Here is a 23851-nt window from a genome sequence, read left to right as displayed (position 1 = left end):
TTACACCTTCCACGCCAGCTGTATATATTATACGAGCGAAGGAGATGGCTGTGTATATGGACACGCGACGACGACACTGCTGGCCTGCGGAGAGCGACAGATTCAATGGCGATTTCCGCTCCTCGGCGTCAATGGGCCTGTATACGTGTGGGCTTTGCATCAGCCGGGAGTGCATCGATGTGCATAGCCCGGTCGCACGCACAAATTGTTGATCCCGGATCCTTTTTTTTTTTCACCGTGGAACCTTTGTCCTTTCGCACGTGACGATCGGCGTGACAAATTGGCCTTATCTTTTGCCCTTTTTCTTTTCATCCGTACAAGGTCCATCAATTACGTCTTGATGTAGGGCCAAGTGTATGTAATATGCGAAACTGATCGAGATGTGGCTTTTTTACGTCCATCCCGAGGAGTAAACGGCGCAACTCAGAAATCGTTTGGATCATTAAAAAAAAAAAAAAAAAACTACATCCACTTTTTTCCATTTCAGTTTTAAACAATGGATTTTAAGGCTAATTACTGTTTTTCAAACCAAATGTCGCATGGTCGTTATCAAATTTCTACATCAAGGTATAAATTAACATTTCTAAGATATGACACTTTTTGTCTTCTATTTTCGTTCATTTCGAAACTGAGCTTAGTTTTTTCTCGAGCTATCGCTGATAGTACCTACCACACCGGGTGCGCCGAATAAATAAACGTATACAGTTAACATTTCTCCATCTCTCTCTGCTGTAGGGGGGAGTGGGTGCCTTTTTTTGGTAACGTTTCCGAAAGGAACACAAGTCATTAGTTAGCGATTTGACGCACAACTATCACTTTTTTCCGAGTACGATGCGTCACAGTACGGCTTACAAATTTCTAAAAAATCGTGCATAGATATACTTAATCTATAATCGTTATCTTGTTTCATTATGGAACTATCGCCTTTTGTAAATTAGTCAGTCAAATCGTACTCGGAAAAAAATGTTATGAGTTTTGTGTGAAATCGTTAACTGTAGAGATCTAATTTATGTTTAACTTGGAACTTTTACTTTTCTTTAAAAAAAAAACACCAACCTCGCAGTGATGTATCATCGATAGCTTGTATAAAAAATAAGCTCCCTCTCTCGAAATTAACGGGAAGAAAAAAGCGATATCTTGGAATTTTCGTTATTTTACTTAAGATATAACGACGCCTCCAACGAAGACAATCACAGCGTGACGTCACACCATGTTATTTCAAATCATGTGACATCACACTGTGATTGTCTTCGTCCGAGCCGTCGATAAGTAAATAATACGTTACTTTTGATTTGGGAAATAGTAGTTAATTAAATGTTAATGAAAGATTTAACATGAAACTAATATTAATCATTTTTTTTTTCCAAGTGCAATTCGTTGCAACAACTAATTTACAAAATGTGACAGTTCTGAACGAAACTAGACCGTGATTATAGATTAAGTATATACATCTATATGTATAATTTTTGGAACTTTATCAGTTCTCACGCATTTTGGATGACTAAAGACTTTAAACTTTTCTTACAAGAGACACCCACCGATTCTTCCGAGTTTTCATCTTTTGCAAGTAGGTACTTGTTTATTCATTTCGTACAATGCTCATTACAGTCTCCACAAAATAAACGAGTTTTTATCGGTAAAAATCCTTATACAAGATACCACGAAAAAACAAAACAACGGGTCCCTTATTATACCTCGTCCAGACTTCTCTTTCAGCTGCCGCCAAAAAAATTTGATTACGCGTATGATATTCCATACACACATAATATATTCTTGTGATAAGGCGTAAGTATACACGCACGAGTCGCACATGCGTTATACACAAAGATCCTCTTTCATCTCTGCGTAAGCAGTTGTACTCTTCCGCCTTTCATGAACAAAAAATTGCTCGTGTAAGTACGTTTTTTAGACTTTTTCAAATTTTATTTGCATCTTCGCGACCTTTAATACTTTTTAACCATTGAAAGTAGTGCTTGGTATTTTATATATATATACATACCATCGGTGCAAGCAACTCAATGAAGTTTAAATGTACACTTTAAGAGTTATGGATTGCGCGCCGAAATTAAAAAAAAAAAAAAAAAAAAAAAAAATGTAAACGCAAAAAACGTGGCGTGACTTTTTTTCTCCCAAAAAATATAATAGTCTGTATTTATGCACATACAGCGATGCCGTGACTCTCGCAAGGTGCCAGATGTGTATACACACGTCCTTTGTTTGCGCGAATGTGACCGCAAGCATATACGAATGCGAATGAAAAACCCATCGGGTCCAGTTTCGCGGTACAATACGGCTCGAGAGACGAGCACCAAGCGATACACGTAAAAAAAAAAAAAAAAAAAAAAAAAAACAGGAGGAGGAGAGTCGTATATCCAACGACCCTATGTGCCCAGTATTATTGCGGGGCGAACTCGTTTCCCCAAAGTTTCCCATCACCATCGGCTATACTCGCTCGCGTTCTTGCGGCTAGCCGTCGGGGGGATCTTTAAATTTCAAGGCGACCCTTCGTGCAAAAAGGCAGCCTCCTCTGCAATGCAAAAAATATATCTCTCATATAGCCATGAAATTCATTCCTCGAAATTGCTAAGTTTTTTTATTCCTCCGCCGATTGTTCTATACCTTCGTGCCTGCAGCTGGAAAAACTTGAAATGTCTTTTCCTGGGATCAATTACCGCTCTGCCTCTGATCTTCCCCTTTTTTTTCCGTTTAGTGAAATGGGCACGGCTAAAATATATATATATATATTATCCGTAGCGAGGGAAAGAGTTGCGGGTGATGTACGTATATATATATATATATATATGCGTGGCATCGATCGAAGGGGTGGCGAGAGAGTGGCAAAAGCACACAAGTTCAACGAACGACCACACCTCGACGGGGGCGCGCCTTGGCTGTCTGTCTCGAGGAGGCGCGCCACGGCTCAATTTATTTCCCGCATTTTGTTTTTTTTTTTTTTATTTTCTCCTTTTCACCTTCTTGGTTTGCTCTTTTAGGGGCGAGGCCATACGTAGGGGAGATTTTTTTCACCCCAATCCGGAGCGCCACTGGTTTACATTAGTCACGTGCAAGCTCGTTTGGATTGATTTTTCCTCGCATTATTCATTAGCATCTCTATGGCTTGCTTCGTCCGGCTTGATAAATCAATTTGGGTGGACGCGGTGCCTAAAGTTATGTACCGAAGTTTCCTCAAAAAATTCGGTACTATTTGCGGGGATCTTTGTTCACTTTTTTTTTTCTTTTTATCTTCAAGTTACCGATCACGTTCTTCTACTTCTGCATTAATCTATATTTAGACTTGGGCATCACTGTTTTATAGGTCTTCAATTAGATATTTTTTTGCTACATCTTGAATAAACTCTATTATTAAGCATATTTAAACAAGAATTTTTAACAATTAGCCCCTATTTTTTTCTAAATTATTTTTTCTACTATAAAAAGCATTATTTTTGCTGGAAAAACTTTTGTTCAGTACTGCATTATAGTGCGTTGTGTTCTTAGAAAAAATTGTGAGGTAAAATCTTAGAACAAGTATCTCGATGTTCAAGTCTGTGCATAGCATGTTACGTAATTATAAAAATAATATCTTTGAAATGTTTTTTTTCTTCTTGAAGCGTGTAGGTATAATAGAATAATGTTTAGTATGCTAATGGATAATGATATGTTTCATGAAAGTCAATAAATTTCAAATCTCATATGTCAGAAAAAAATTTCAGTTATTATTATTATATATATAATTATATATAAAGTTTTTGTATGATTACAAGTTGTCTTACAAACAATTGTTAAATCGCTGTGACAAAAGAACATGCTAATAAAATCATTATTGTAAGTCAAAATACGTTTACGAGTAAACATTGTTTTATCGCAATTAAATGGTTTAAGACTTGCAATTTCAAACGTGATCCGTGACACAATTGTAACAAAGTAAAGCTTATAATTAATTTTTTTCATCACTTTGATTGATATTATCAGTCTGGTTTCTCGTAATAAACATTGGCTTGCACAAAAAAAAATTTATCGACGTTTTCAAATGTAATTTTTACATAAATTATTTTCAGAAAAAAAAAAGAAACACAATACAGCTTAAAATTTTATTTGCGTTCGTTTCTTTTATAAAAAAATTTTATCTCATTTCACGTACAGAGATATAACAAAAGAGTACCTCGTAAAAAACAATGGTTGGATTCCAGAATTAAAAAGTAATCAATACTTGTATAATTAATAGTTGAAATGTCCAACCCGATAGTGACTTTTACCAATGACAGTATTGTTTTTAGCTTCAATTAAACGTTACACAAATAATGATAATAATACATTTAATTATCATAGTGGAATCGTTATGATACTCTATTCCATTGAGTAATAATAGTAATAGTAATAATAATAATAATAATAATAATAATAATAATAATAATAATAATGATAACAATAATTATTACAATAATCGTAATAGCCAAGTTTAATATTTTCAATCTCAAAAATCGTATCTAGTATGAATTTAGATTCTATTTCTAGCCGAATTCAACGCATCAGCACAAATAAACCCTCAAAATCTATCGACACTTGATTACTGTTTGACGATGTTTACTGATTTTTATCATATTATATTTAGTAAATAAACGAATAATTTATCATACAAAAATACGAACCATACTTTAATCTACCTAAATTAAAATAGTTTTATGTTCACATGCCTAAATCAAAATGCATTGCTTGTAATTTGTCTTGTTGTGGACAACGTCTTCAAAAGCATAATAATTTTTCAACAGACGTTGGTGTAAAAAAGTACTTTTCTCGTTGAATTTTGTGCGACATATGACACTTGTATGGTTTTTTGTTTTGTTTTTGTTTTCTCCTTCCAATGATGAACGAATAAAAACGAAAAACGTATAAAAAAGAAAAAAAAAAAAACGAAATAAAATGCAAATGTCATGAATTTAACTCTTCAAAATACGACTGCACTTTTAAACATTTGATCGCTCAAACGTTCGCAATACACAGCAACGACTGCACATCTGAGCTCAACGAGATAACCCGTTACTTTGCTGGTTAGCAAGTGAGAGAAAAACGTGAGACCCTTTTTTTTTTTTTTTTTTGTTCTTGTTACTGCGATTCTTCCAAGGTGTATCAGACTGGTTTACCTCACGAAATTTAATTTTCATTTTCCCCGTAAAAATAGGTAAATGGACAGTACACGCAGAAGAGTCCACTTGCCGCTGCGGATACTATTATGTATGCTAACAAACACCAAACATTAGTGCTCGTTAGACGTAAAACGTAGTACCAGAAGTCTAACATCGTACGAAATCACAGAATAACGCAACACCGACAGTATCGTTGTCGGGAGGCTCCTGCGCTGGGTGGTGGTGATACTGGTGCGAAATAAGCGTGAACCTTTATGTTTGGCAGGTGATTCTGGAACGAGAAAACGAGCCGTTGATTCATCATTTATCGTTAATTCGTTTATTTTTCAAAGTCTTACCCGAAGTCTACGTATACCAGCTCTGGTGATCAATTGGCAGTCATAGAGCTCGATGCGCTCGAGATTGTGGCAAGCTTGTAACAGGTGATCGAGACTGGCGTCGGTTATCAGAGGGCAGTTGTCCAATTCCAGCACGGCTAGATGTTCAGCGGCACACGGTGAAAGGGCCAGTTGCCTTATCCCTTCGTCGGTTATCAACTCGCAATGCGACAGGCTCTTTAAAATTATTTAATTTCAGAATCAAACTTTGAGGAAATGTTGGTCAAATTGGCCTATAATATTCAAGCAAATACTAAAATGTTCTTGAACAATTTTCACTTGTGTATTTTCGCATGATTTTCGTAACTTAAGTATTTGAATTACAGGGGAATTCCCGTATGTTTATAGTTTTTCGAAAATTATATCGACAACTTCATTTCTTATTCGCAGCTTTTTTTTTTTTATAATAGACGTCGCTAAATTTATATTTTCAAATAATTAACTTTAGAGTTTTACTAATAATTTATCAGACATTCTACATAATATTATGACCATTGATATAAAAAGAAAAGCTTACATACTTTAGATTTTCAAAACTTTTAATTAAAAAAAAATATTTTTATTTCTTTTAGCCTCATAATTTTTGTTACTAATTGATAAAATGATTTGCATACTTTATCTAGTGAGATATATAATAATCTTAAAATTTTGTTAATTTATAGTTTAATTATTAAAATCTCATTAAGAATTGAAGTAAGTAAACTTTTTTGGACGTAGTAAATATAGTTCTATGGATTTTGTAATTATATATGCATAGATTTTTCAAAACAAAATAAACTCTTGGAAAAAGATTACAAGTATGCCATTGTTTGTAAGCACATGTTTTCTTAACATAATAGAGATACTAAAATTTTTTTACTAAAATTAGTTGAAAGTTTTTTTTTTTTTAAATTAGTATAAACTTTTGTACAAATATTAAAGTTATTTCTTTAAACTTTTATTATTATTATTTTATTTATTTTTTTTTTTTTTAATTCAAACATTTACTTTGCGAGTAATTACTGACAGTACTATTGAACACAGTTTTAAAAAGCTTATCTTTACTTAAGGATGGAATTCGTGTAATTTCCTCATTGATAAAAATGCAAGTATAATATTTACTGCACCTGGTTATAATTAAAAAAAGCCTAATTCCTGTGTCTTGGAGATTTATTTGAATTATAATATTTAGTAGTATCCAAAATTGCCATGACGTGACACTCTGCAATACTATGAGTAACATTGATTACTCGTGTGAATTGTGTAAAAAATACGTTTTGCATACTTGTGGGATAGTTTTGTGTTCTACGGCTTTTCCTTCATATGATTTATTAGCGCAATTATCACTGTATGTGATCAAAAATAAATTTTCGGCACTCATCGCATAATTTTCTTACAAAAATGTTGAGAATGAAGATATTAGTTGTTTACACTACTACAAATAAGTTAAAGTTATATAAAGATTTAAGAGAAATGTTACTACATTTCGTACATGAAAATATTAGAAATGCTGTTCTCAAGTTATCCTAATATAAAAAATTATATTCCATGCTTTAATAACACATGCGTTATGATAAATTTGTCCCCAATTTCTTATACTTTGTTAGTTCTATGATATAATAGTTGTTCAGGATAATTTTATAAATAAGCAAAATATAATTAGCAATGATTATTAAAAAAATAAAAATTGAACAGGTTGAGAACAACTGTTGGAGCTAAGTTACTTTAAAGTTGTAATTTTTCTATTCTGCGCATGTACAGTCGAAAATTTTGTTTAATTATTCATGTATCTGTACATTTTAATAATTTTTCATATTAACACTCGTTACGTATATAACCGGTAATACAAAGATAAAAAAATTTTCTCATTTCACGTTATACCATGCAAAAATGTGTTTCAAACAAATAGTGCACAAATAATTGCATACCTCAAAACATGATAAACTTACCAATTTTTCCAAACGCGGACAACCCATAGCTAAATGAATGAGTGTTGCATCTGTTATGAGAACGCACTCCTCTAAATCCATTTTTTCCAATAAACGACAGTTCTGCCAAAGATAATTTAAGAAAAAAAAAAAATTTTTATTTAAGTATCAATCATTTAAAAAAGACAGTACGGGTATTGTATATGAATGTGTATTACCCTAGCGAGCGCTTGAAAGCCAGCATCTGTAAAGTGATTACAAGCGACACACTCGAGTACGCTAAGGAGAGGACAATATTGTGCAAGTGTAACGAGTGTTGCATCCGTCAAATTCGGACAATTCGAAATGCAAACGTAGTGTAATCGAGTACATCTTTCGCCTAGTTCCCTCACGGCGTCGTCGGTGATATTCTAGAACGAGTTGTAACAAACACGAATATTAAAATATTTTCCATGAAAACATTTAAATATATATATATATTTTTTTTTTCTAGTAAAGATAAGTGTATAATTTATTTAAAAAAAAAAATTTGAGTCATTACAAGATGGCTGTCCCAATAGTCGATAACTAATTTTTTAGATTCTTTCAACGCATTGTAACGTTTCCTTGAAATTTCAAAGGTTTGTATTTAAAATTAAACCATACAAAGATCGAATATTGGGACGTCAAAGTTAAAAGGTATAAAATGAGGTATAAAATACGTTACTCTGCACTCGTGAAGGTTTATCGTTTCAAGTTTCGGGCAAAAGCGCGCAAGGCATTTGACAGCTCGATCAGTAAGTTGTCGGCATCCTTTGCTGAGAAAACTGCGCAATTCCGGGCAACCTCGGGCCAAAGCCTCGACGCCTTTGTCAGTAAGGAGCTCGCACCACGAAAGATTAATATGAGTGAGCAAGGTGCAACCATTCGACAGGCTCTTCAGAGACGCGTCCGTTATTTCTGGACACGAATCTAAATTTAAACGCTGGAGCTTAGGACATTGTTCGCTTAGCGCTGCACAAGTCGCATCCGAAATTTTTTTGCACTGGCTTAAATTTAGCTCTTCGATATTTGGACAGGATTGGGCTAAGGTTTTCATCGACAAGTTACCTATGCTTTGACAACCGCGCAATGATAGCACGCGTAGGAAGCCGCCGCATCTCCGCGATATATTTTCTATGACTGGTCCCTTTAAGCACGACATTATAAAAAATATAAAAAAAGTAATTGTTAATAATTTATACAATACTAACGAATTGTGTGCGATAAGATGGAATGGATGAAATTATAAAAAGTGGTTATTTTTTACCTCTACGTCCCGCTGAAAGTCGAATAGATCTATTCTTTGCCAATTCGAGCCATCCAGGGCTAATACGTTCCATGCTTTACTTACTTGGGCACACCGACACAAGGAAACAACATCTAAGTATGACAATATTCTGAAAATATATGCAATTTTTAATACTCTTCAAAGATACTGACTTTTTTTGCTACAATGAAAGTCTTTTTTTTTTTTTTTAATTTAATTATTTTTGAAATTACACAAAACAAAGATTTTTCCAGCTAACAACACTGGTAAGATTTTTTATAATCTCATAAAATATAAATATTATTCATGTACTCGTGAATACGTGCTTCGAAATAATTATGATAAGTTTCTATTCTGTTTTCGGAGTTGTAAATGTATTTTTTTTTTTTTTTTTTTTTTTTTTTTTATTATTCATGAATTTAACCATAAAATATTTTTTATAAAATTTTTAAAGTAGTTTATGTACACAACTCTTATTACTTGAAATTTATATACGTTACAATTATCTCCACATACCTTAAAAGTAACTCTTTTGGCAGTTTTTTATTAATTTGGGCCTCGTCATCATGAAAAACCCATGTCAACTATAAACAAAAACAAATGATGTTATATTGTTGTAAATAATCCTACTGCACAATTGCAAACATGTTAAACATAGAAACGTTATGAACAATAATTTTAATTTTACCGTAATTTTCATACACAATTAAAAAATAGTGAACTGTTATTTATTATAACTTTTTGCTTCTTTTTTCCGATCTACTGTATAACATGTTTTTTGTAATAACTGTACTGTTGGTCAATATTGAATGTGTAAAAAAAACGTGGTACTAATATTTGTTAAGTTGATAAAAAAATCATTTGACTATTGTAAATCGTTAAAAACGAATACTAATTTAATTTATACCTCAAACGTGCACTAAAAATTTTATTTCTACAAGATAAAAACGGAGTTGAAAAATATATCGGAACAAAGAACACCGTGGATGTGTTTTTTTTTTTTTTTTTTTCGTTATACTCTTAGCATATTAACACACAAAGTTTGCGCATGCGATTTGAGAAACGAGTAAAAGTAGACATTTTATTAAAAATGTCATAATTGTTTTATCGTTGAAAAATCTCAACGACAAATAAAAGAGAAGAACAATCAACGCACCTCGGCACTCAACAGCAAGAAAGAAGTGAATAAAGGAGTACAAGTGTCAGTCTTTTGAACGTAATAAAGGGTAGACAAATGAGACGCGAGCATCGAACGAATCAGCTGTTTACCTCGACAAAGATAGCACCAAAGAGAGACGAGCATTACTTCTAGAGTTTTTATCGTAAATCATGATGTTATTTACAACAAAGGTGGCAATGATAAAAACCAATTGTGGCATTATCAACACCAACAAACACACAATGGCATTTGACATTCCGATTGTTGCTTCTAAATCTAAAAGTCTTAAAATTGCATTTGCAAGGAGGGTATTGGTAATGTGTACAACACAAGTATGAGTGTGTGTACAATGTACGTGCGAGCATTTTTACGTGATAAAAAAACACACACACACAAATTGCACGTTTAAGGAAACTTTGTGAATTATTTAGAATTGGTGTGCACTTAACTCGACACTGAAATTAATGTTAAAAGACAAGTGCGTACAAACTTGTCAACTCGAAAGCAGACAATGTTTACCTCGAGCCTCGTACGCCCCGAGTGTATCATCCTTTTGCGTCGCGTTATTTTGCAAGAGTTTCGGGAACACCCGACCACAGCGTAAAGAAAAAAAAAAAGAATATGTATTATAAACCTCGGATAACCTAGCGACGAGCAGAGCGAGAAAAAAACTCCAGCTTCGCTAAAGAAATGGCCGAGTCTACTGAGACGAACAGAGGCAGACGGTATATGGTATAGTAGCAGCCAACAGCTTGGATCTGTGTGCTCGTATATATACTGTAAGGTCAACGAAATTGTGTGCTGTATTCCATCGGGTAAACGACTGAAACGTGCCTTAGTCGACGCGCCAGCACGTAGTATACGTGAGATCCGATTTTTTTTTTTTTTTTTTTACCGAGGTTTTTATACTGCAAGTCATTCAGTACCACAATTATAAGCTTGAATGTAACGTTTATAAATTTATATGTGCAAAGTTGTATGCGCTGCAAAAGAACTACAATTCAAACCTTTGGCTTTAGCAATTATTTGATAATAGTGTAGGTGTACAGTCATATGTAAAAGGTTTGAACTAATAATTTACTTGGTGTAATATACACGAGGTGCATGCGTACTGCTTCTGTCAGCGCGTATTGAAAGTGACAGCAGCTAGTAATATCAACACTGATGAGCTGTGTTGTATATACTTACCCTATTTACTTACCTAATAAATCTATAATCATGAGTCTACATTCATTTGTCGATAAAATTATGGTGAACAGCCAGAAAACATGGCTTTTGTCGTTAAATTATTCTTTACCAATGACCCTTGCTATCAAAGTAATTATTAGTTTATTATGGTTAAACCTTTTTTTATATGGAATTCGTTTTGTAACATTTTAATGTCAGTAAATGAAATATTTATTGGAAATCTTGGGGTTACAACAAATTACGCTACAGATTCGTAGAAAAAAATCTTTCCAAAGTAACATATGGCTCCATCTTACGTTTATATTTATAACTTGAGAAACACATTTTACGCGGAGATCCTTCTTTATCGCGTGTTGATAATATAAAGAGAAAAATACCAAACTTTGTGTATAAAATATTATATATTTATGATAATTAATAAAATTTACGGTTTAACCAGTCGTCACGATAAATCGTGAAAAAATTATCACGCATGTATGATTGATCATTTATTTGCTTGGTAGAATTTAAATAAATGAATTCGAAAAAATTGAGCATGAAATAAAGCATTTTATTACAAGTAAACATAAAACGCTAGATTGGCATAGTTGAACTTTTTAGTATACAGTTGGAAAATAATGAACTTTAAGTTGTGATCAGTAACATCTGCAATCACGTGGTTGAAAATATCTCAAAACACTTTTTTCTTGCTTTCTCTTGTAACCCGAAATATTTTGCAGATTAAGTAGTTTTTGTTCATGCAGTTGGGACGCCCGAAGACATACATAGTGATCCATCGACATGTCCTTCCTTTTGCCATATCTAAAGAAGTGTTGGTTGTTGAAAAATAATTGTTGGATTATTTCGTATCAATCAGTGAAAAACAAGACACACCTCGCTTTGCCGTTCAGTGAGTAGTAACCTTTTACCAAATCTAAAAATTGTTTGAGATCATCGGGGTTGGAAAATACTTCCGGTCTCGTTATTCTGGCCATGGGTTCGGTATCGCTCTGTGCTGTTATCGATTGCAAGATTATTATTCCCAGAACAAAGTACATTACTTGAAGCTGCTCCTTTGAAGTTCTCATTATTTTTTTTTTTTTTTTTTTTTTTTTAATCTATTGATCTGAAAAGACAGTTTGTTTATCACTGCAAACTGTAAAATGACATTGAATTCGGCAAAGAGCTATTTTTACCAGCATTATTCATACATCTAATAAATATTCGACACTTTGGATTATTTATAAAAACTATTGAAAAGAAAGGAAAAAAAAAAAGAAAATTATTTAATAATAACGAGTGCGTTTTTTACTTCGATTTGCATACTTCTACGTGTGGTTATTTTGTGAAAGCTTGCATAAATATTTATAAAGATAATCTGAATGCGCGTGATTTTGATCGACGACGTAAGTTAATCTTGAATTTTACACATGATTTCTCGCGATATACGATGTGATAGCAATTTCTATTTCTCGCTTCCGTTCGGTTCATTATTTTCCACCCACACGACACACATGGCTATTATGGGGTGCTTGCGTTAATCCATCACATAATTTGATGACAGTTGTCTCTGATTTGCAATTAATTAGCGTGAGAGCCACACCATACGGTAGTCGTTACCAATAGGTTGTGATCAATGCTATTAGTCAATTCAATTAATTTTCATTTTTTTGTTTTTTTTTTAATACTTAAATACGTCGTATAAAATATACATTTTATCAAATATTTCAATTAATAGTAATAACAATTTTCATAAATTATCTCATGGACTGTAAAATGTACATATCGATTTACATTTATATGCAGCCCATACTTTCATTGCATTATATTAATTGCTCAGGAATAATACACGGATGTTTTATCAAACTTGAATGAATTTACAAGTTGCCTCCGTATGGCTCCCTTTCATGAAAAGCGGGATTATACAATGACACGACATTTGTCGGGCTTACGCGTCTAATATAAATGAGTATCGTCAACCCTTGGCGTGAGTTCTATGATAATCCGACGTTTCAATTCCAATCGTTATCGCAGGTAAGGTAAATAGATTAAGAACCAAAGTAAGCGTAGATAAATTTATAGCGCGTGCTACTGGCAGATGCAAGAATTTCATTACACTGAATTTTTTTTTTTTTTTTTTTACGATTTCGTATAGTTGCATCGTTATCGAGTACGTGGTAGGTATTATCAGGGTGATGATGTATACAAATCGATTATCATGGCTTTTTTAACGTATCATTTACCAATGTCAATAAAAATTCCCCACTGAATTTTTACTTTTTTTTTGTTTATCTTAAAATATATAAAAAATAATAATTTTTCAAAAGTATTTTTTGTGTTTTGTGCAACTAATGTGCTATGAAAAGTAATATAGTTATACATGCGTTCTCAACGGTACCTCAATGTTGAAGCAAAGTAATTGCAATTTTATAAAAGTAGGGTAACAAAAATATCGATTTGGTAATTATCGTAATGAAATGAATGATCTGAATCACTTACCAGTAACCAAATAAAGAGAAGATGCAATTAACGACCACCGATTTTTGACACTCGACAAAAGCACCAAAATTAAATTGATTCAACCGGGAAGGGAGGAGTACGAACTTTGTAAAAATGAAAAAACAAAATTTTTTGCACTCACCGCTTGAGAATCGGTTAAAAAGTCGATCAAACAAACTACCAGTGCATGAAATTCGTTATACTAATGGACTCCGATCTCGAAACCCATCGAAAGAAAAACATGGATGTGATAACGTTAGGCAAAGTTACGTGTGCCCCGTGAGCTTCGAAGAGAGTTGCGAGCGCGTTATACGATTAATAGACCAAGCCGTTGCGACTTCCGTATATATATGCCGGGAGCAGCCGGGAGATGTATACGTATACAGGGTCCTCCAACGCACACCCCACAGGTGCGCGAACTTGGCGCGCAGCCAATCCTGGAGTTAAATCCCCGGTCGTCTCATTTATCCCTTGGTATATACACTTCGTTTCCAATCACTCCTCTGCTTCGGAGCACATATGATTTTTTTTTCTTTCTTTTCAAATTTTAATCCAGCCATCCGCTGTTGTGAAAATTTTACCGGGACGGTAATCAGTTGCTTCTGAAAATGCTTATTTTTTTGAATCACAGTTTTTTTTTTTCATTCACTAATTGTTTGTCCTGCGAGTAATGATTTTCCAACAATTTTCATTAAATATTGAGTAGCAATTGTACGTTTTTAGTCGAATAATGGTATAACTTTTTTTTTTTTTTTTTTTTTTTTTTTTTTTTTTCACCGATACACGGATGACGCAAGTAATCAAGATGCCAAAGTTCATCGGCGAAGAAGAATACACAAAAATACATCGGAGGAAAATATAGTTACGCATCTGACATCGGATGAAAATATTAATAAGGAAATCTCCCGCTGAGCCTCGTTCAATATGTGCATCGCGTAACAAGTTATCACGTATCGTTGCTAATCTCGAATCCCTGGATGTATATATATAGGCTTTCGACTTTTAATATAACTTGAGCCAACTTTTATGTATCCCTTGTCTCAAAACCATGTACGAAAATAGCCATCGCAATTATAACAATAATTTTTCTTCTTCAAGACTACAAGAATTTTCATTCGATTGTTAATACCACGTTGGTCGCGATGCATGTAAATATATCACATGAAACTCTATATCGGCAGCTCGAGGATGTAAAATGAGTTTTCCTTTGTTGTAAATCCTCGAGCTGGTCTATCCATTTCATATGGGAAAAGATGGGGCACCTCGCGTGGGCCAACACCCGAGAATTCCATACCCAACATCCTCGAACATGGATTACAAAAATATGTGTCATCTCGTATTCCGATTCATGACGCGCTTTTACCATATTAAATTTTCGATATCCATCGTGGTTGTACCATTAAGGGGTTTTCGCAAATACCAAAAAATTGATCGCTAAATCCACGTATACGACGCACCTGTCGATCCAGCGAGACGAGATGGAGAAAAAAATCCTTAACGAGATCCATGTAAGCAGGACAGCGGTGTAGTGGTACAAGTATAGTATACATCATCACCCAAGGAAGAAGAAGAAGAAAAGCGCATGTGGAGAGTCAAGTGAAGAAAAAGAGAGTTATACGTGTAGACGTACTCGGGTGTATAGTAGAGCCAATGGGAAAAGCTGGTGCAAGCTGGAAACTCGAGGGATAGCGGCTGTGTATATGCAAGGCTGCCGACGGCCTTTGGAGGCCTTTGGTATGGGTATATATGTATGAGCGCAAGGAGAGGAGGAGGAGGAGGAGGAGGAAGAAGAGAGAAAGAGAGGAACGGTCATTGCCACCACCTCGGCCGCTCTCCTCCTTCTCTTTCGCGCGGTCGTAACGTATATAGCGGCGCGGGTTACAACGCGGCGCGTTAACGTGTATACGCGTAGTTTCCGAAGGTACGTTGGCCAAGACCGTGGAATGCCGTCGTCGACGCGCCGGCCGCCGTACCCCACAGTCCGTCACTCTACCTCGCCTGTCGGCCAAGAGATGCGCCACCGCCACGGCACGAACACTCAAGGGCCCACCACCTCGACGCGCGTTTCTTCTTCTTCCTCCTCCTCCTCCTCCTCCTCTTTATCTTCCTTATCATCTTCTTCCCTTATTCACCATCGTCTTCTTTTCTTCCCTCTACTCGGATAAAGCAACGGCGGCTCCGCGGAAACAGTGCACTTTGTGCTGTTTCCTCCTTACCGATTTTTTGTTTTTGTTTTTCCTCCCGTTCGTCCTTTCGTTTTCTTCTTTTCTACGCGCGACGATCGGCGATACCGATCTTCCGTCGCGATAACGTGCAGTGAAGTCGCCGAGAGTTCGAAACTTCCGCGTGTCAACTGCGTTCTGGCACACACGGATGAGATTGAAAGAGGCCAGTGACAACGAGTACTTTTTCGAGGGGCTGGGTGACTTTTGCCATAAAAACAACGAGGAAAACATGAAGAAGACGATACAACGCTCGGTTTAACTGAAACGAGTATATTGTATTTGTTGCACGAGCATTTGACAACGCGATCGCCAAGGTAAGCCGTTTGTGTTGATATTTCCATTTGTTATCATTTATTTTGTTTACCCGTTCACGTACGTTGTTCGACGGTGCCCGTAATACTTGGGAAAGCCTTTTTCTGCCGATATGCCAATTACAGAGGAACGGTACGATGTGAAACGAGGATCGGCAATTAAATCTCGATCGCCTCCTTTATAATTACTTTTGTTCTCGGTATAACAGTAACTCGTGAAAGAAGAGGAAGAAAGAGGAAAAAAGAAAGAAAGAAAAAAAAAAAAAAAAGATCCTCTTGAAAACCAGTCGCGTCTCGACTGTGGGAATAATAATCACAACAACAATAATTCCGTATCACACGTGTATGTATGTATGTATGTATGTATATCTCGCGGCGGGGTTTCTTTTAAATAACGACCGATGCGTAATATTACGGACAGCCAATGTACCGTAAACGTATCGTGTAAAGCGGAAAGTTGGTGTGTTGGGCCTCAACCCGCGTATATCCAGTAAGGAATAGCGGTACTTTTGAAATGCCAGGTTTGCGCCTCATCACCTTGTCGCGCTATATATCGTTGAATCTACTTTTACGTATTCAGCAAAGTGGCATTTATTATTATTTTTCACCAATTTTTACATTTTATTTTCAACATATTGTACCAATCAACATTTTAATGGCTACAATTCACGAATATCCAAAATTTTCAATTGTACGTGATGATGTACCGTTAAAGCCATACCTTGAAATTTTTTACAATCACTAACAAGTCAATCGATCAAAATATCGAAGATGTATAAACAACAATAGCAAATACCGATGATTTCCATCTTATAAAGTTTTTCGGCATATTTTCAGATGAGGCGGCGCTACAGAAGTATCGGCGTAGTTGCTCTGATTTTCAGCTGCATGCTTTGCCACACAGCACTGGCCAGTCCTGTTTTCGTTCCACAAATTCTCTCGGAAAGTAAGTTTGACGCTTGATTTTACGACCAAATATCCATATTCATCATCATTTACATAACGATTTTATTGAAGTGGTTCAGACCTCGTGGGTTCTAACGCGCCTAATGTTATACGCGCTTGACAGTTGACCGATACTTTCCTTTTAAGCGTGACTCATGGACGACGTTTCCGTTAGCACACATTTTTCGGATGCAAATCAAAAGAGTCATTTTTCGCCCACTGACCCAACGTGACCAATTAACCCATATAGAAACAAGTTTTCGGCAAAACAACATCTCGTTTTATCCTCGCACTTTGCTTCTAACGATCGAATTTCATTTTTTTTTTCTCTCCATTATTTTCTTACCAAAATGACTCGATTAGATTTATCGAGCAAAACGCTGTTCGTAAAATTTATTTTGCAATAATTATTCCTCACTGATGTCGCGGTCGTTTTATACATTTTATTGAACAGCAAACACTATTTCTGTTGCACTTGATAATAATTACTCTGTTAATATAATTCACGTGTATCAACATGCAAAAAAAAAACTTTTGGGATATCAATTATTGCACGCGTTTCAAGTAGAAGTTAATTTTCAAAGCAAGTATATTATTGGCTTGTAAACAAACGGCGGTGAACAAATAATGCGTGACAAGAAAATGCGAGTCGAGCTAGAGTTTAGCAAGTACATTATACTGGGACTGTGACCTACTTTGTCGCCCAAGCAACTAGCTCATACATTGAAACTTAACGGTACCTCCAATGCTCACTTCTCGCTCTGACATGAATACCCTTTTTCAAAGATACCAAGGCGTACATTAGTCATTATTTGTTTTTCATCCCGCTACTCTTGGCGCTCATTGTTTCCGTATAAAAATATTACACATACTTGCAATAATTGTACGCTGGACTGGTGAAAATTTAATCAAATTGACTCGTTGGACGATGATCTAGTTGAGTGTTGAAAGTCGAAAACTATGTTTATCAGGTACCGGAAGGAACATCAGGCACTTGATGTGCGTGTCCCGTAGAACAGGCGAAACCGGAATATGCATGTTTGCATTGACTTGCGCCAAAGCGAACGGTACCCACCTCGGGACTTGCATCGACAGCTTCTACTTTGGGAGTTGCTGCAAGATAGACGACGTGCCCGATGTCTCTCCGCAGAACAACACCATCGACATCGACGGTCCACCGTCTCCGTCGAAACCCCAAGTCATTACCACCATCACCACCACAACCACCACCACTCACTTGGTCGAGAGCAACGACATCCCCGGCAACGTGGACAACCAAAAGCTCTCGACGACTCAGTCGACCTCCCTGGGGACGCCATTCGTTAGAACAACCGAGGCGACGACCTCGACCTTCAGGACCGAAGCGACCAAGGCCAAGCCTTCCAAAGCAGCGACCAAAAAGCCAGTGGTGACCGAGTTCACCACGGAATCCATCAAACTGTCGACCTTCCAGAGCGTCCAGAATTCATCCCACCAGCGCCCCCTGCCCGCCTCCACTGCTACCACCGCATCCTCCGTGCCGACCAAAAAAATTCAGAGGCCCAGTTCCCCGGACGCAAAGCCCGCAACTGCTGGACCCAAGCCAGCTCCGACGATGATTTCGATCTCCTCATCCTCGAGCACCGGCACTTTGGTTACCTCGCCGAGCACGTCGACAACTGCATCCTCGACCTTGGCTCTCGACAAGACGAGCAAAAAGCCACCGTCGACGGGCAGTCCAACCGAGAGGCCCGGCACAGCAGCCACGCCGCTGTCGACCGGATCGACGAAACCGAGCTCCGTCGAAACAACCTTGCATCGAAACACCACCAATCACGCTCCCACCTCATCCCCGCCGTCGTCATCGACAAACAAAACACCGACAACTGACGTTACAAAGCCCAGTGTGTTGTTTTCCTCCTCCTCCACCAGGTTCCCACCGAGAAACGCGACCACGGAGGTGCCCGTGTCGTCTGTTTCGATCGACAGTCACCAACAAGGTGCCGTCACAACGGCGGCGCCGACGACAACCAAAAAGTCATCGACGACGAAAAAGCCGAGCAGAGTCACGACGAAGAAGCCCATCTTCCTGACCATCTCCAAGAAACCAACCCCAACGGCTGCTCCTCCCGTCATCGCCACGACGATTGCAGCTACGGTTGCCTCTGCCGGCATAACCACCGCGAGTTCCACGGCCACGACCATAAAGGTCCCGACTACGTCGAAACCAGCCGTCTCGCTAGTTCTCCACAACGTCTCCACTGCGTCCACGACCACGAGCTCCAAGAGACCCGTGTCCGTGACGTCGTCCAAGAAGCCGTCGACCACGCCGTCGACGCCGACAACGACGAAGAAGCCGTCCAGCGCCACGACGACGAAAGCCACAACCGTGAGGAGGCCGACGACTCCGGGTGTGAAAAAGAATGCGACGAGCAGCACCTCGACTCCACCAAAAGTGACGAGCAGCTCGAAGAAACCGGTCCCGACTTCCGGGCCATCGTCTTCCTCGGTGACGACGGACCAACCGAGCAGTAAGACCACAACGACCCCGAGGACCAGCCCGGAAACGACGACCACCTCCACGAGTTCTACGATTCCACCCTCGACAACTGCGACCAGTCACAAGCCCCTGGTGGATTCGTCCAGTAACGGAACAACCCCGATGGTGGACCGCAAAAACACCACGGACCCCACGCCCAGTGTTTCGACGGCGGAAGCGAACGCGACAACGCCGGTGCCGGGTATCGTGACGTGGACGTCGGTCTCGGACGAAGTCGAGAACAGCACCAAGACCTCGACCAACTCCACATCGGAGACGGCAGGTAATACAACTACTCGCTGAGGAATCGGTTGCGAAAAGCGTGCGCGACAATAATGCCGATGTCATTATTTTGCAGAAACTCTGGAAACGGATTGGGTCCCTCTGACGACTCCCGATGGGTGGATAATCATCCAGTCGCCGACCGCGGACAAGCCCGACGCGGAATCGGCGGCTCCTCCCGCGACTCAGGCGCCGATCGTTACAAGTAATCATTGTTATTTTTGACATGTACTATAAACTATAAATATGAAAAATTGAAATGGCGCTACTGTATATACTTTTTTTGGAGTCACAGACTGATGAGGGGAAAAAAAAAATTTTGTGTTTGCAGCTAAACCAGTAGCCGAGAGTACAACTCCGCGTGCCTCAACGACGTCGACTACGACTACGACGACGACGACGACGACGACGAGCCAGGCGACGACGTACCTGGAGCAATTGTCCACGGTGGCGACGGTCACTGCGTCCCCGGACTTTGCCGACAGTACGATCGCTCCCATCAACATGTCGAGTTTCAAAGATGGTAAGAACGTAAAAGATTTTCCATCCAAATGTTCGAAAATAAAAGACCGATCGGTAGCACAGTCGGATGTATCTCGCGCGCGTTGCGAGACAGGCGATCGGTAGTAGAGAGAGGCAGAGAGATGCTCGGGAGCGTGAGAGAAACCGAGGGCGCGTGATACAAGTGCGAGCGCGAGAGAGTGAGACGGAAAGAGTAATGATACCGGTTCGTCTCGTCCGATCCGACGTGCGAGCCATACGTCGTGGTATACCTGCTCGGTAATGCGGGCTCGCTAATATGGCCGCCGCGATGAGACACGCGAACATACTCCGACAAATGAACTCGACTATGTTTATACTTGCAGTTTGCGGCAGAAGATTGTTCCCGGACGCGAGGATCGTCGGGGGCAACGGCAGCACCTTCGGCAAGTGGCCTTGGCAGGTAAAGAAACATTTTATTTACCACTCTACGTCCTCGCGCCGTAGCTCTCTTCTTTCTTCTGTGGCTCCTCACGTTATATATATATATATATACGTGTGTGTGTGTGTGCGTGTTTACGTGTGGGACTTATCTTCTTCTTTTGTAATGTCCCCTCGGGAGCACGTAGAAAGTCATCTTATTACCTACGAAATCACATTTTTTTTTTTTCTCCATCATCAATTACTTTGTAGTAGTAATTATTTTGGTTTTATTTTATTAAAAGAAATAAAAAAAAAAAAAACAAATCTGATTTGTGATAAAGTCACGATCTAGACATATGATGGCCATTTCAGGGAATTACCATTTCGTTGAACTTTCGTTTACAGTTGCAAACATTGTTCTTTCAGATCTCCCTTCGTCAGTGGCGAACATCGACGTACTTGCACAAATGCGGGGCAGCTCTGCTCAACGAGAACTGGGCCATCACGGCAGCTCACTGTGTACAAAAGTACGTAAATTTTACACGGTTAAGTCACGCCGTACCAACAAAACAGTAGTGTAGGGTTGACGAAATAATGTCCATTAAATTTACAGAGTACTGCCGAGCGATCTTTTACTGCGGATCGGCGAGTACGATTTGGCCAACGAAGAGGAGCCGTACAGTTTCCAGGAGCGGCGGGTGCAGATAGTCGCCAGTCACCCGAACTTCGATCCACGGACGTTCGAATTTGACTTGGCACTGATGCGATTCTACGAGCCGGTTCTGCCCTTCCAGCCGAACGTTTTGCCGATTTGCGTGCCAGACGACGACGAGAGCTACGTCGGACAGACGGCCTACGTTACCGGCTGGGGCAGGCTCTACGAGGGTAAGTTATATCATTATCAATTAATCCACCACCTATGTTTGCGCCTTGGATCGTTTATACATGGCGCACCATCCACGATTTTTCAAAAATTAACTCTTTGATTTCGCGCGGACTTGCAGATGGTCCACTGCCGTCGGTATTGCAGGAAGTGGCCGTGCCGGTGATAAACAATTCCCTATGCGAGGGCATGTACAGGAATGCTGGATACATTGAGCACATCCCTCACATCTTCATATGCGCCGGTTGGCGAAACGGAGGTTTCGACTCTTGCGAGGTGAGAAATATCGGTATCGATAGGATCATACACCCGTGCCAAAATCGGATCGAGGGATAAATGGTTTTTTGTTTTCAGGGCGACAGCGGCGGACCGTTGGTCATACAGAGGAAACGAGACAAGCGATGGATGCTGGCCGGCGTCATTAGTTGGGGAATCGGTTGCGCGGAGCCCAACCAACCGGGCGTCTACACGCGAATCTCGGAGTTCCGCGAATGGATCAACCAGATTCTGCAGTTCTGAGGAAACGAAGCTTCGACGCGCGATGCCAGACTAACTAAATTCAATCAAGTGACATTCGATCGGACAGAGACAATATAGCACGAAAGGACTGTGATCGATCTTGAAAACTTTTACAGTGATCTGTTGTTCGCCACTGCGCTCTCTCTCATTTTTTTTTTTTCTCTCGATCCAAGTGACGCTGCCAAGTATATTATGCTATGAACTGTGCAGCAGGCGCTTACTACTACTACTACTAATTGAATAAGCAAAGTTCGTCGCTCCATTAATACTACTACTGGTTTTGCCAGACCTTGTAAATATACTTTATTGTTTATCAAACGACGATTTGTTTTTATAGATAAATAATATTATTTAACGAAGAGAAATTTAATTTAGTTTTTGTTTTTTTTTTTTTTAATTTTAATTTGCGTTTTAAGAATCTCGCCTATTTATTGCAATATATACGTTAGGAATACTATATATTATGTGTATGTACTTATTATTCATACGAATTTGTAAAGACCAAACTCTTTTTTCTATATACATATATTATCGTGTAGTTTTATAAGTATCCATTTTTTTAAGTTTTAACTCAAAAGTCTCTCTTTATAATTGCTGATGTTCTTTTTTTTTTATATACACGAAAAAATGAAAAGAATAAAAAACATTACCACAACGTGAACAATTGTATTTTTTTTTATAAAATCTCTTTAGACATCCTACTGATTCCTACAACAGACCATTTTTCGAACCTAACGATGTAAACAAAATTTACGTTTCATATAACCATGTCAACTTTTGACTTAAAAAATAAAAAAATTTACTGGGAAACAAACCACTTTGATTTTTTCATTTCGTTTTTTCCGGTAAAAAAAAAATTGAACAAGAAGAAAACTAATTTTAACCACATATTAAAACGTTGGTTTATTGTGAAAATTTTTCGCAAACAATCACAAGATGCCACGAGAACGTTCGTGATCGAAGATGTCGCGAAAGTGACAATTCATGGATGGATGTTACTGGATCGGGTTAAGTGGCTCTGGAGAAAGCCAGTTCGTCTTCGCCTTCTCATAAGATATGAGAGGCACGTTTAGCGCATCGACACGGATTTGTCCGTAATTTTTTATTGTTTCCGTACATTTTTTTCCGACTCACGACTTCGCGAAGGAAATTCGAAATCCAAGTAGAAACTTTTTTTTTTTTTTGCTCTCTCATCCAATGTCAACTTGGGGGGAAAAAAATTCCACCAAATACGTAAGGTTAATGACCCAGTGACTCGCCTCAAGCTATCATCAAAAAGACATACATCGTCAATACCGAAAACATAAAAATTTAATGCAATATATCTTATTGAGTGCCATTTAAAAGTATTTCAAACGATAATCAGAAACAAGGATTTATTTAAAAAATAAAACTTTTTTTATTTGTTGTTTATTATGCGGGTAGCTGACACATTGTAAAATGGACATTCGCGGTTAAGTGTTAAAAATGTATCACATTGGCTATTTACCGAGGTGCAACAAAAAAGAGTTTATTTAAATAACATGACTTTACAAGTTTTCTCTACCACTTGTATTTTATGTAATTTTTCAGTGACTGTTTACTGGGGAGTGCAAAAAAATAAGGGGAATATTAATACAACTGTCAATACATTTATTTTGAGATATATAAGCACCTATGTGGGATCGGAAGTACTTTGATCAAAAACCCTTGCTTTGATGAGTAAAACCGTGTAAACTAACGTA

The 23851-nt window shown here is 38.0% G+C and overlaps 2 protein-coding genes across 2 annotated transcripts; one reads left to right on the top strand and one right to left on the bottom strand.

The window, feature by feature from the left end:
* Positions 1 to 4925: 4925 nt before the first annotated feature.
* LOC106647883 (uncharacterized) lies at positions 4926 to 10620 on the bottom strand. Its single transcript, XM_089590179.1, has 8 exons — positions 10395 to 10620; positions 9233 to 9300; positions 8717 to 8846; positions 8135 to 8596; positions 7647 to 7838; positions 7450 to 7551; positions 5483 to 5698; positions 4926 to 5415 (listed from the first exon to the last, which is right to left on the bottom strand). The coding sequence occupies exons 1-8, from the start codon at positions 10422 to 10424 to the stop codon at positions 5308 to 5310; spliced, it is 1308 nt and encodes a 435-aa protein (XP_089446305.1). The 5' UTR covers positions 10425 to 10620; the 3' UTR covers positions 4926 to 5307.
* A 6345-nt stretch (positions 10621 to 16965) lies between these two features.
* Np (serine protease notopleural) lies at positions 16966 to 22766 on the top strand. The gene is made up of 9 exons (XM_014364453.2): positions 16966 to 17023; positions 17994 to 19823; positions 19899 to 20027; positions 20154 to 20345; positions 20689 to 20765; positions 21152 to 21252; positions 21339 to 21610; positions 21730 to 21884; positions 21963 to 22766. The coding sequence occupies exons 1-9, from the start codon at positions 16966 to 16968 to the stop codon at positions 22125 to 22127; spliced, it is 2979 nt and encodes a 992-aa protein (XP_014219939.2). The 3' UTR covers positions 22128 to 22766.
* The last annotated feature ends 1085 nt before the right edge of the window (positions 22767 to 23851 follow it).

The sequence above is a fragment of the Copidosoma floridanum genome, unplaced genomic scaffold, assembly GCF_036245765.1.
Source record: "Copidosoma floridanum isolate Cflo_tuat_1 unplaced genomic scaffold, Cflo_Japanese_pri ptg000012l, whole genome shotgun sequence".
Classification (NCBI taxonomy): Eukaryota; Metazoa; Arthropoda; class Insecta; order Hymenoptera; family Encyrtidae; genus Copidosoma; species Copidosoma floridanum.
Note: the sequence above shows the minus strand (reverse complement) of the source record. Positions and strands in the feature narration are given on the sequence as shown.